The sequence below is a fragment of the Mustela putorius genome, unplaced genomic scaffold (assembly GCF_011764305.1).
Source record: "Mustela putorius furo isolate JIRA1106 unplaced genomic scaffold, ASM1176430v1.1 tig00000585_pilon_pilon_pilon, whole genome shotgun sequence".
NCBI classification, from domain to species: Eukaryota; Metazoa; Chordata; class Mammalia; order Carnivora; family Mustelidae; genus Mustela; species Mustela putorius.
The window spans coordinates 9451268-9464378 of NW_025421424.1; the positions used below are offsets into that span (position 1 = coordinate 9451268).

The 13111-nt window shown below is 48.2% G+C and overlaps 1 protein-coding gene across 3 annotated transcripts in view; it reads left to right on the plus strand.

Moving 5' to 3' along the window:
* The window catches only part of KCND3 (potassium voltage-gated channel subfamily D member 3), a 208528-nt gene extending 202569 nt beyond the window's left edge, over positions 1 to 5959 (plus strand). The window contains exons 4-8 of one of the 3 annotated variants that reach the window (XM_045081791.1): positions 1176 to 1277; positions 1600 to 1689; positions 3308 to 3364; positions 4529 to 4776; positions 5452 to 5959. In XM_045081791.1, the coding sequence (XP_044937726.1) occupies positions 1176 to 1277; positions 1600 to 1689; positions 3308 to 3364; positions 4529 to 4776; positions 5452 to 5653 (699 nt within the window). In that variant the 3' untranslated portion in view covers positions 5654 to 5959. 3 annotated transcript variants of the gene reach the window in all.
* Positions 5960 to 13111: the final 7152 nt, after the last annotated feature.

A 13111-nucleotide genomic window follows, 5' to 3' on the forward strand; every position in this document is an offset into this window, starting at 1 on the left:
CACATGCGCATGCCCCTGCCCTCGTTCCCACAGGCAGGTGTGACAAGCCCAGACGTGCAGGCATCCACTCCCCAAAACCGACATGTGAGTTTCAAGGCATTTATTGATTTTTTTTTAAGATTTTATTTATTTATTTGAGAGACAGAGATCCCAAGTAGGCAGAAAGGCAGGCAGAGAGAGGAAGGGAAGCAGGATCCCTGCTGAGCAGAAAGCCCGATGCGGGGCTCGATCCCAGAACCCTGGAATCATGACCTGAGCTGAAGGCAGAGGCTTAACCCGCTGAGCCACCCAGGCGTCCCAAGGCATTTTTTGATTTAAAAATGACTAGGCCGGGACGCCTGGGTGGCTCAGTGGGTTAAGCGGCTGCCTTCGGCTCGGGTCATAATCCCAGCGTCCTGGGATCGAGTCCCACATCGGGCTCCTTGCTCGGCGGGAAGCCTGCTTCTCCCTCTGCCTCTGCCTGCCACTCTGTCTGCCTGTGCTCGCTCTCTCTGACCAATAAAAAAAAAAAAAAAAAAAAAAAAAGACTAAGCCAAGGGGATTCATCCTTAAACAAAACAAAAAACTCCTGCCCTCAAGGAATTTACATTCTGTGAGGCAGTAGCGATATAAATGCTGACACCGTATACTCCCTTAGTAATAAGCGCTACGGACAAAACAGAAAGAAGGAAAGAAGTGAAGACGTGTTGAAGGGCACAGATGCACACTCCTTGCTTTTCTCCTAACTGCTGTTAATCCAGCAGCTGCTGGATACTGGGAACAGCTCTGGGCCCTCGGGGAGGGTCGGGAGAGCTCTCACACACGCTCCTTTCTAGAGCTGACCGTCCAGTTAGAGATGAGAGATAGTCTAGTGCAATACCAAGTAGGCCAAGTTCATGAAGGTTTTGGGAGGAGAGAGGGCTCTGAGGAGAGGTATTCCTGCTGCTGGAATTGTATCAAAGCCGGAGAGATGAGTGAGACCCCCAGGAACTCTGACCAGAATCAGGCTGCCCCAAGTGGGTATGCAGAGCCTCAGACCCAGCGCTGGGGTCTGCAAACAGAGATCCGTGTGGCTGGGAAGAAGCCACTTCCTCCCCTTCCTCAGGCATCCCCTGGGCCTGCTGTCACTGGCTTTGCCAGGCCTGCTGTCTGGTCTCTCAGGCTCACTCACTGGTTTTTTCCTCTGCCGATCACAGAAAGCCCGCCTTGCCAGGATCCGTGTGGCCAAGACAGGCAGCTCCAATGCCTACCTGCACAGCAAGCGCAACGGGCTCCTCACGGAGGCGCTGGAGCTGATGGTAGGTGCCTGCCGGGCCTGGGCTGGGGACGGGGAAGGGGGGAAGGGCTCCTTTTCTCTTCCCAGGGACACCACCTTCCCCAAAGGCCCAGTGTGAACCCTAAGAAGGACATGTTTCCAGATCTTCTCCAGGAAGCACCCCTCTACACCCTCTCCCTCCAGGGCCCCCAGCCCCAGAGCTAGCATGTTCTCTGTTGACCCTGAAATGTGGATCATCCCGATTTCTCTGGCGCCCTCCCACCTCCCGTGGGAAATGAAGTCCCCCGGGGAAGGTGGGAGGAGCCACCGGCATGAGCCTCAGCCTTCTCTCCTTTTCTGATTAGGGCACCCCAGAGGAGGAACACGTGGGCAAGAGCACGTCACTCATTGAGAGCCAGCACCACCACCTGCTGCACTGCCTGGAGAAAACCACTGTGAGTCCCAGCCCACTGCGTCCTCCTCTTTCCGACCCCTGCCCTCCTTTCTGAGGGCCAGAGCTCGCGGAGCGAGAACTCTGGGCTCACATCCTCACCCTGGGCCAGGCTGCAGACATCGGCGTCTGCCTTCAGATCCAAAGAGTAGCAACGAGGTCCTTGTCAACCCCCGGGAGGAAGACCCCAAGGAGGGGCGGGGGCGCAGTCTCCAGGGTAGGGGGCCACCTCCGTCCTGCTGCAGCATAGACAGTCTCTGCCCCGAGCCTTTCTGCACACCCCTACACGACCCCCACAGCCCGTTTTTGTGGTTACTGAGAGCCTCCCAGTGCTCTGCCTCTCAGTTTCTCAGTCCGGATGCACATCACTCTTCAAAACTCGGCTGAATTTATCCTAGATTGCTACAGGAGAGTGGAGCAGGGCCTCGGTTTTTGTCCCATCCCTGGGACTAGGTTGATGCAGTGTGTGGGTGCCTTTTCCTCCCCCACATCACTCCTTAAAGGACAGTGAATGAAGGAGGCTATGCCCATAGTTCTGGAGCCAGGAAGTCCATCAGTACCACTCTCTCTTAGTCACCCTGTAGGGCCCGGGAGTTCGGATGCTCTAAGAATTACTGTGAAAATAGAGTCATGGTTTAGGAAGCCGTAGCTGGAATGTGGCATGTTGCCTGTGAACCACAAACAGACTGAAAGGAAGGGCAGTGGGGCCAACCCTGGACCCTTGGCAAAAGGCACGAGGAAGAGAAGGGAAGAGGATATGTTGGGTGGACAACCCAAGAGAGGCAGAGTGCAGTCCTCCCCTGTTCCTTTCAAGGCCCCCCCATCCCCAGAGAGCCCACAGTCAGGGCTCAGCACCCTAGGGAAGGAGCTTTCTACTTCTGAATGTCCCATATCCTGGACTCTAGATGCAGGGGAATAGACGTCAGATGACTCTTACTATGAGCCACGTGTGGATAGCACACTGTGGATGGCTGTCGAGCCCAAAAAGGGCTTCCCAAATGGGAAAGTACTCGGAGAACCCTAGTTTCCAGGATTTATCGAATGTGTCTTACTGTCAAGAACTGTATATGTGTATTTGGAACTTCTGTCCAAAACTCGGAGCTTGCCAATGGGATAGGCCCAGACCCAACTGCCCTTTCCCAGTTGCATGTGTTGGGTGGAATGTGTCAACTGAAAGGATATGGGTAAAAATGTTCGGGTTTGAGGGGCTGGAATGTTGGCATGGCAGAACGGAGACTTGGGAGGTGGCGGGATGGAATGCTGGCATTGAGGGCGTGGAAGGCTGAATTTGTGGGACTGAATGTCGGACTGAATGCGGGGCCAGGGCCGGGGGGTGCTGGGGTGAAAGAGCTGGAATGCTGGGCTTCAGGGGAGGAATGTGGGGCTAGAAGCAGCAGAATGTTGGGATGGGAGGAATGAAGGTGGCGTTTGCACAGGGTCGTGTTGGAGCCAAGGGGTGGGACGTCGGGACGAAGGAGCGAGGATGCTGGGGGCGAGGGCGCGATGTCGGGCTGGCGGGCGGAATGCCGGGGCGGAGGGACTGAATGTCGGAACTGAGCTTGGGAATGCTGGAATGTACAATCAATGGTGTTTTTATCTTCTGTTGGCATGTTGTCCTGTAGGGGTTGTCCTATCTTGTGGATGATCCCCTGTTATCTGTACGAACCTCCACCATCAAGGTATCACTTTTTTAAAAATTCAATTGATGTTTTTCTCTCTGATTCTTCTGAGTCTGTGGATTCTCCTCTTTTCACCCCCGGTTCGGTTCTCTGCATGTGCTGTCAGTTCTTTGGGGGCTTTTTCCTACCTCTACGGCCACCCGCAGTAGCAGCTCAGGCCTTCGGGTGCTGACGCTGAACTACCTGACTGCTTTTCTGCTTCCCTCCTTTGACCTCCCCAAGGCCTTGGAGAGGGTGGCAAAATGCAGCGGCCATGCGGTCCCCTGTGAGTGCCCCCGGGGCCCCTTCCCCAGCTCCGCAGGGACTCCTGGTCCTGGCTGCCAGGGCTGATCTCTCTCTGTACTCTCTCCTCACGCTATTCCTCTCCAGCCTGGCGGCCTCTGCCAGATCATTGATGCCATAGATTTTCAGTCGCCTTGAGCAAACGACTAAACAGCCATTTTTGTTATTGTTGTTTTCCGAGTTCAACACCAGGAAGCTGTTAGCATTCCTTGCCCTGCTTACATTTGACTTAGGGAATACTGTGCCTCCAGATATAGTAAGGATCTACATCCCAGAATCAGGTGGGGGGGGGGCAGAAAACACAATAATTAAAGGAAATCAAAACCCTGACAGTTTGACCCCATTGGCCTTCAAGAGCAAATCTCCCCCCAATTGCATGAATAATCCAGTGCCTTTAAAAGTTTACAGCTCACACGTACCCAGGATTCATAAGGATCTTACCCATTAAATCCAACCCAGCATTCAAGATAGCCTAGCATACCTACTCCCCAAGGTTAGCAACTCCTTACTGGCTGCCTCCAGGAGATCTGTGCAAACCCAGCAAAGTCAGTCAAGTCTGCTTCTAGCTCTGAGGATGCCACGAAATCCCTCCAGGTCCTCTGTGTCCCATCATCTGAAAGCTGCAGATGGAGTGTACATCCCATCATGATTTAACAGCTGCAGTCCCCACCCTTCTACCTGATGGCCACCGCTGCCCATAGCGATCTTTATCTTTCTGCCTTTGATGCCTGTGGGACATCACCCCTCCCGAATGCTTATCCGTGCTCCAGGCAGCTGGGAGCCCTCCTCTCCAGGCCCAGACAGAGGCAGGCAGCCACACGGGGACTCGTCCCCCTCCTTCCCGTCTCCTTTTCCTACTTCTTCTTCTTCTGCCTCCCACAGAACCACGAGTTCATAGATGAGCAGATGTTTGAGCAGAACTGCATGGAGAGCTCGATGCAGAACTACCCGTCCACGAGAAGCCCCTCACTGTCCAGTCACCCGGGCCTCACGACCACCTGCTGCTCCCGTCGTAGTAAGAAGACCACGCACCTGCCCAACTCCAACCTGCCGGCCACTCGCCTGCGCAGCATGCAAGAGCTCAGCACGATCCACATCCAGGGCAGTGAGCAGCCCTCCCTCACTACCAGGTGCGTGGCCTCAAGCCCCATCACTCCCTGAAGCTCGGTCCTGCCAGTCCCAGAAGGGAACAGGCTCCTCGAGTAACGGATGAGCCTCCTCCCCCTTCCCTACCCTTGCACATTAACCCAAAGGCCCTTTGTTTGCTGGGGAGGGTACTCTAGCAGGTTTAGACCCAATGTGGGGTTAGATACCAGAAACAATAACTGGGGAAACAAGCAAAAACAAAGAAAGAAACTTCCCCAGTGCAAAGAATGGATCATTTTCCCAGGGAAACAGTTTTCACAATTGTCTTAGACGTGGCTTATCCCAGGCTCACTTTGAACCATAGACTGACCTTGTCCCTCCGTAATCTGCCAGAGAGAGATTAGGCCTCTCTCCCCACTACCTCCAGTGAACTGCAAGGAACTCAGGGAAAACAAAAGTCAAATGCCACAAAGGATGGGGAACAGGTCTATGGCACGGAGAGAAACGTGTACTCTGAATTCCCAAGCCCAGTATACGTGACTTTGTAATTGTTAGAAATAATAATTAGAACGGAGAGCGACAGGCTGATTACTAAAACCAGAGACAGAGGGACGGCAGAGCTTCCTCCTAGTTAACCGGGAGCCAAACGGGCGAGGGTCAGGGATGCTGAGAACGCTAGCAAGAAGCACCGTCACTCACTCACTCTTCTTTTATTCCAGTCGCTCCAGCCTTAATTTGAAAGCAGACGACGGACTGAGACCAAACTGCAAAACATCCCAGATCACCACAGCCATCATCAGCATCCCCACCCCGCCAGCGCTAACCCCAGAGGGAGAAAGTCGGCCACCCCCTGCCAGCCCGGGCCCCAACACGAACATTCCTTCCATAGCCAGCAATGTCGTCAAGGTCTCCGCCTTGTAAAACCACCGGACAGAGGGCCAGTGCGGGGAGTGGGAGCGAAAGGGGCTGGCATGTGGGTGGGTGGCCGCTGGGACCACTCCCTCCCCCCCTCCCCCACTCTTTCTGCCCGCCCTGTTGCACCCCTAGCACTGAAACTTGTGCCTGGAAGGGAAAGGAGGCAGCAAAGGGGCACCTGAGGTTCACCGCTGCTGGTGTGGGCGTGGATGTGGTCGTGGCCCTGGCCCTGGCCCTGGCCCTGCACTACCGCATCTCGCTGGGGCCAGAGGAAGGGAGGGGGGTAGGGGATGGGATGGCGGGGGGGGGGGGTGGTGGAGAGGCTGCGTGCCAGGACAGGGCCTGGAGGGGGGAGCCTCAGACCCAGTAACTCTTGTTTCTGGAGACCCCAGTGAGGAAAACACAAGACCAAGAGCAGCACGGAGGCCAAGTTGTCACATGCAAAACAGGAAGAAAATATAACACTGTGTATTTAAGCACCTTTTTCAAGGCTCTTAATGGATAATATTTATTCATGGGAAAAGGTGGAAAACAAAACATCAACGGATTTTTGTGAAATATTTTTCTCCATGGACCCAATACCTTTGAACCAAAACAATGCATTTTGTGAGGGTTTGTTTTTGTTTTTGTTTTTGTTTCCTTCTTTTATAGCAGAAGCTTTTAGGCTAAGAAGTCAGTTACTGCTGAGTTCTCTCTCCATCTCCCCAGGTGGGTGAGGTCAACTGAGCCTGGGCACCCTCCCCGCCCCGCCCAGCTGACCTGCACAGAGCTGCCAACTGACCACACAGCAACACTTACCCTCTGTCCGTCCTTTGTCTCTGTCCCTCTCTGTCCCTCTCTGCTTTACCCCCCTGGCTGTTCTTCTCTGTGTCCAGCCATCTGTCTCTACGTGGACCCCAGTGATCCTGAGACATGTTAGGAAAACCGTCTCCACTTCCAAGCACCTGCAGACTCCTGCCTGGGAGTTAGAACTGTGTGACTGCCGCTGTGGAAGAGAGAAGAATCAAGCCAAAGCAGAAGAGTCTAGGGAGGAGGGAAGTCTTCTTTAGAGAACGAAGTGCTTCCCTTGCGATTAGAACCAGTGGTGTTTGCAGTTTCCATTTCTGGGTGCGGGGAAAGGGAATGACCGGATTTTTCACACTGGGATCTTGACACAGGAACTAGCCAGGACCTAGGACACACAGTCGAGTCTGGTGTGGGCCAGTGAAGACAGAACAGAAGAACTCAGGGCTCACAGCTATAGTGGGACCCTGGAGCTCCTTAGTTTGTAGCCTTCTTTCTGGACCCATCATAAAGCCCATTCAGAATTCTGCCAAAAGGCCCCATAAGCAGTTTCTTGCAGAAGGGGCAAGTTTATGACTGAGGTAACTCCACAGGCTCCAGCAGACTTAAGACTGTGTGCTTCATGGAGGACGCATCAAAGTGTGAAAGCAAGTAAGCGATTCTAGATGATTCATACCTGGCCTGAAACACATTTGAGGTCTGAAGGGTCTTGGGCCTGATGTCCCAGAAGGTAACTGAAGTGGGGGCAAAGCCTGATCACCTCCATGCAAGGGAGGGAGTGAATGTTACTTCTGGAGAGCCCGTTCAAGTGGCTGGCACTCTGGCGGGACTGGGAAAGCGTTTCTGGAATCCTACCATTTTCACTGCATATAGGAGGGCAGGTGGGCCTCAGGGTTCGTGACAAGCCCCTTCCCACCCTCCCTAGTTGCAGTCTCTCTAGTGCGGGCTCTGAGATACAGAAGCCCCTTATCCATTTTACAGGTTAGTGAGCTGCAGTTTCACAATAAGCCAAGGACTTCTCTGCCTACCACAACCATCTAGACAAGTTTCACTAGTCAGGAACCTATGAAACACTTTCCGTGGGCTTCCTTATGATCCCCAGCTCTACTGACCCAGTGGAAGGGGAAGGTCAGTGGGTTCTGAAGTGGCCTCTAAGCAGAAGGTGACCAGAAGGACAGAGGAGAGGGAGCCTTAGACCTTTATCTCATGCTATCCTCGCTGACCACCAACTGAGTCCTTTCCTGGATCTGGCCTCAAGGACTTACCCCTAATGGGGGGCAACCACCCTATGGAAATGGGGTGCTTTTGGCCTTCTGAGCCAGCAGTCTAAGTAGACAGAAAAGCTTTACAACTATGGAGGAATATATATGTGTACACACTCCCACACCACCACTCCCACACACACACCACCACCAACCTAAACACACCGGAGAATAAGCGCTTAAATCCATTCACTTGGTACACATATCCCATTAGGGAAGGCAAAAGACTGGGCTGGACTCCATGTAGAAGTCAGGTAAAGGACTAGAAATGGAATTTTTCCTTTGAAAGAATGGTAATGGAACGACGTTAGGAATATTGTAGTATCTAAGTTTACATCATAAAAACTGAGTGGGGTAAGGGACAAAGAGGGAAATAGGAATGTGGTTACATACACATACGAATTGCCCGTGTTTAAAAACAGCTCATCACAGGATTAGGATAATGACTATATCTAACCCAGAGTCTGTTTGATAGTGCACCAAGGGAGCATTTTATTGTGTCCCACAAAATTAATGAACAAGCTTTTAAAATCATGTCTCAAATAATTTCTCAATTTTTGGCCCTAATGAACTGTTTTGTGTTCCTTCAACTTCATTTCTAAGTCCTACATTATGCCAGTTCCTAAAAGACTTTAGACTATCCGCTTCATCTCCATCCCCCAGTGTAGACTTAGCTGGAGATAAGAGACCCATCTCACCTCTGGTCCAAGGGATGTCAACCCAGGAAAATGGCGCATCTACACAACAGAATACAGCAAGACTACGCTGCTAGAAGACTTTTGTAAGTCAACCAAAAGACCTAAGTGTGCTGAACGGTTTAATCAATCTAACCCATTGGCCAGTGACTGAAGAACCAGGTTATCAGGGTTTTCTGGAGGCAAGGCCTTTCGGGGGAAATGACTCTTAAGCTTTCGTAGTTCCTGAATCACTTCAGCATATTAAAAGATTCCCAAAACCACTTACTCCATTTGATGCTATTCAGCGTTAGAAAGCATTAAAAAATAATATAATTATTATAGGCTACATTCAAATGAATGGAAACTTAGAAAACATAGAATGAAGAATATATCGGAACTAGAAAGGATTAGGAATAGCTAATTGATTTTACAGTATATAGAAGGCTGAGGCCCAGAGAAATGAAGTGACTTGCTCAAGGTCATGCAGTCATTAATGTCCTAGCTGGGACCAGAACATAAGTCCCTTGGCTGTGAGTCTTATGCTTTTTCTACTACAGTTGCTGCCTCTCAGAGGAATGATGCTTTGGAGAAGACTCATCAAAGAAAACATGTTGTAACTAGAGGTATAGTCTGATGTAAATTCAGTATGAGCTGGACACAGCCCTTGGGAACCATTTCATTGTACTAATACAAACCATCCTTTTGAAACCACCATTCCCTGGGTAGAACCAGCTATGGACTATCAATTCAGTTAAAAAAAAAAGTGAACAGTTAACAGTTTTCATTCAGTCGAATGTTCTTCTTCTCAGGAAGAGAGAGCTATAACATTTCAAAGCATACTTTCTAGAGTCCTTTTGATCCTTACTACAACCTCTGATGGTAGCAGGTCAAGGGACTAAGTCCTTGATTCACAGAGAAGGAAAAGAGGCAGGAAGAAGATGAGTGACTTACCCAAGTTCATACAGCAAGTTAGTGGCAGAACTGATTGCAATCCAGGGCTTAAACATCTTGCCCTAAGATTTTTCTTCTACATCCTGTTGCATTGTTCTGGGGTTTGCTTCTACTTTTAATACTTGGACTTCCAGGGTAGTGATTAGTGGGAGGAAGCATTCCATCAGAACCACTGTGAACCAGGACCTCCAGAAGCGAACTATACTATTTCGCCTTCATCCCCTATTCTCTTAAAAGTGTCAAGTTCAGAACTAACTGCGTGGAATGCTGTTTGAAAGACCAGGTGTCCTCAGTGACAGTTGAACAGATTAGCCTACAATCACATGGGAGTTTAAGGTCAACAAGTAGAAAAGTGAGACTAAGAGAAACAAAGAATTTGAACAGAAATTAAAGTGGACAGTAAATGCTGACCCATAATTAATGAGAGTCACCTTGTGCACGTGCTGACTTTACCTAGTTTTCAGATTACGATTCCTGCTGTTCAGGATCATGTCACTTATTTGTCAGAATATAGGCAGGAAAAGTGTACATTGAAACATGTACCTAGATTTTTTCCCTCAGCTTCTTAACTTTGCAGAGTTGTGAAGTGGTTGGAATGGAGCTAAACCTCTGACTCTGAGGTTATTCGTGAAGTCCAGTGGTCCAGGCTCCCTCACTTCAATCATCAGGTCACGACAAGGCAGAAAGATCCCAATGCTGTTGTCTAAGGCAGGATTAGTTTCCCTTCTCAACTAGCTGGTGTGGTAACCATGACACACGGGAACCTGGAAGATTTTTATTTTCCTTTTGTGATTTCCTTATGAAATCTCATCACCTGCAAAGCTTTAAAATGACTGGACGAAGGAAAAGCATTTGTATGACCCATGACCCTTGGAGCCCAAACAGTATCATGAAGAGAAAGTGGCTATCAGCTTTAAGGGGGTTCCTTTTGAGTCTTGTTCTCTATTCAGAATGTTCTACGTTTTTCTCATCAAGTGTGGGAATGACATTTATCTTAGCAGGTTACTTGACTACACTGGAAGGCATCATGCCGAACCAGTGTAGGGCACTGACCCAAGTCCTGGGGGGCTCCTTGGACCAATAGACTATTTTACAAACCTGGGAGGTGGGAGGGATGGTATATTTTTGATAATCAGACATTCCAATGTAATGTTTTCCTTAGAGGTCACCCCCCCCCCGTTAATGTTATCGTGAAAAACATCAAGTGTGTTCTTTTCTATTTTCGTATAATAAATGGGCTTTGCTTACCAACATCTCAATGGCAAAGAAGAAATACTGTACAAAACTGCAGGAAGATAAACATGTGAACACTTTCTATGGGGAAAAAAAAAAAAAAAAAACAAAAAAAAAAACTCTTGAGTTTCCGGTCGTCTTCTTTTGAAACTGTAGTGCGTATGTTAAAACGTATTATCATTTACAGTATTACTGAGTCACGTGCCACTGCTGTACCTGATGTGTCCGATCTGGATTAAACAGACCATGTGCCACAAAGCCTCAAGTGATCACGGATGGTTATTTTCCTACCGTTTCTCCTGCTATCCACTAGAAACTAAGGGTAATATAAACACGGAGGGGTTTTCTGTCTTGGAGAGAAGCCACAGCATCTCCGCAGGGTGCAGACAGGGCAGTCTTATCTTTCCTCCCCTCCTCGGTGCAAGCAGACCCTCTACCATGGGGACCATGGCTCTTGCCCACTTGTACGTTTGTCAGAGATGTCCACAAGCACTGTGTTGCCTTTGTCAACAGCCCTGTTTTGAGCTCCAGCTCTGCACTACTGAAAGAAAATCTGCCTTTACAGATCGATATTGGTTCTGCTGAGAATACTGAATCTTTTCTCCCTCCTCTAAACCAGGGTCTGACACTAAAAAGAAACCCCCGAATGAAATGCTATGTAGGGTAAGGCAGGAAGCTCTAGAATTGGGGGATGGAGGTTCTCATTTAGGTTCTCTCGCATGACTTCCTTGCATGACTTCCCTTCAGGCACTTTTCTCTTGGCTTCAGTGTGTTTCATCTTACTGTATTACGATATCTTGAAGACCTGCTCTAACCTTACTAATTCTGATTTAGGTAGTGAGAACAACAGGCATTTTCATATTCTACCATCATGTGAACAACACACATTCCCAAAAACAATGGGAATCCTTCTAATTTCCCCACAACCACATCCCAGTCAATGAAAACCGAAATAGAAGTGGAACATCAAGGCCAATCCATGGTGCTCCAAGGCCTTAAAAGTTGCCTATGAAATGCAGGTGTTCCTAGCCTTATCACCCACTAGGTGTCACTACGGATCCACAGCTCACACAATCTGGAGCCCAGGAACTGGAAACCAGATGTGCACTGAGCAATGCATGTTTGTTTTCACTGAAAAGCACTCAGTGTTAACTGGGACATATGTGCTTGTTCACAGAGGCACAAAACCATATTCTGCCAAAACAAGAGAACCACCTGGTGATGGATCTAGTTCCATTGGTCAGCAATGACTATCAAAAATATCCTCTTATTTTGAAAGATTAACAGACTTAATTATATTTAGGGGAGGGGAAAAAAACCCTAAAACTTCAAACTATTCCCTTATCTCATACGATTTGGTCTTCACATAATATAATTCTGTCCAGTTGTTAGTATTTAGGGGTTTAGTATTTAGATCACATGTTTCTATTATTATAATACTTATGCTAATTTAGAAAATGTTACTTTTTTATTACGCAAAATAATGTCTTCTAAGTCAGAATTATCCACAGCTGCAGGTTTCCTCAAGATTTCTCTACATGTTAATACTGCTAGCCAATTTAAGATAAAGCTTAACTTGAATAGTTGTGGTCAGTACAGTTTAGCACTCTAGAACTCAGACGTTAAAAACAATTCACACTGGCCTTTATCCAAATCACCTGAATTTATAAAGGTTCTCTATATTCATGAAATGATTATTCCCTTCCCTACCTATATTTTCTCTTATTAGTCATATAATTAAGTCTTGGAAACTGGGAGGGAACCTAAAAATCTAGTCCAGCTCCCTCATTTAATTGATGAGAAAACTAGACCCTGAGAGGTCGTATGACAGGTAGAAGATAAAGGAGACAACAGCAAAGCCTCCACCAGGACAAATACTCTTTCGACTACATCAGAAAGCATTCACAAGGGAATTTACCTAAAACCTATCTATGGTTCTTAGCAGGTGACAGAAACCAGCGCCTCAACTGCCAATTCTAAACAAAAAAGTCTTTCATATAATCATGCACAAATAGCGGCAGGTTCCTTCCATAGCCACCCTTCTCTGGGATGGGAATGGCTGAAATTTTCCAAGGAAATGCTTATGGAAAATGAAGCTATCATTTTCCTGTTATATGTGTCCTCACTTCCAGCTTATTTTTCTAGTAAAAAGAAAAAAAGCAAACACAATATATGACAAAGAGACCTAAAGAGAGAATCCAATTAATTTCAAGACTAATGGGTAACCTCATCTCTAATTAAGATGCAGCAGTATCCTAATTAAAATCCCCTAGCCATGACAGACTGTGAACTTGGCTGTAGTGTGGGGGAAAAGGTAGAAGAAAAGAGGTAAGTTCAATTATATAGCAACAGGATCTTACTGAAATGTGTGTAATTAAAGTCTCTGCCTCTTAATGATATGCTGGACCTAATTATGGATTTGCTAGTTACAGACTTAATCTAATTCATTCTAACTTGGCAATACATGTACAGTACAGAAACAGTGTAAGTAAAGCCTACCATTGTCCAACCTGGATGACTGGAATCCAAGTGAAACAGGAGTTCAGGGGGGTGCTTAG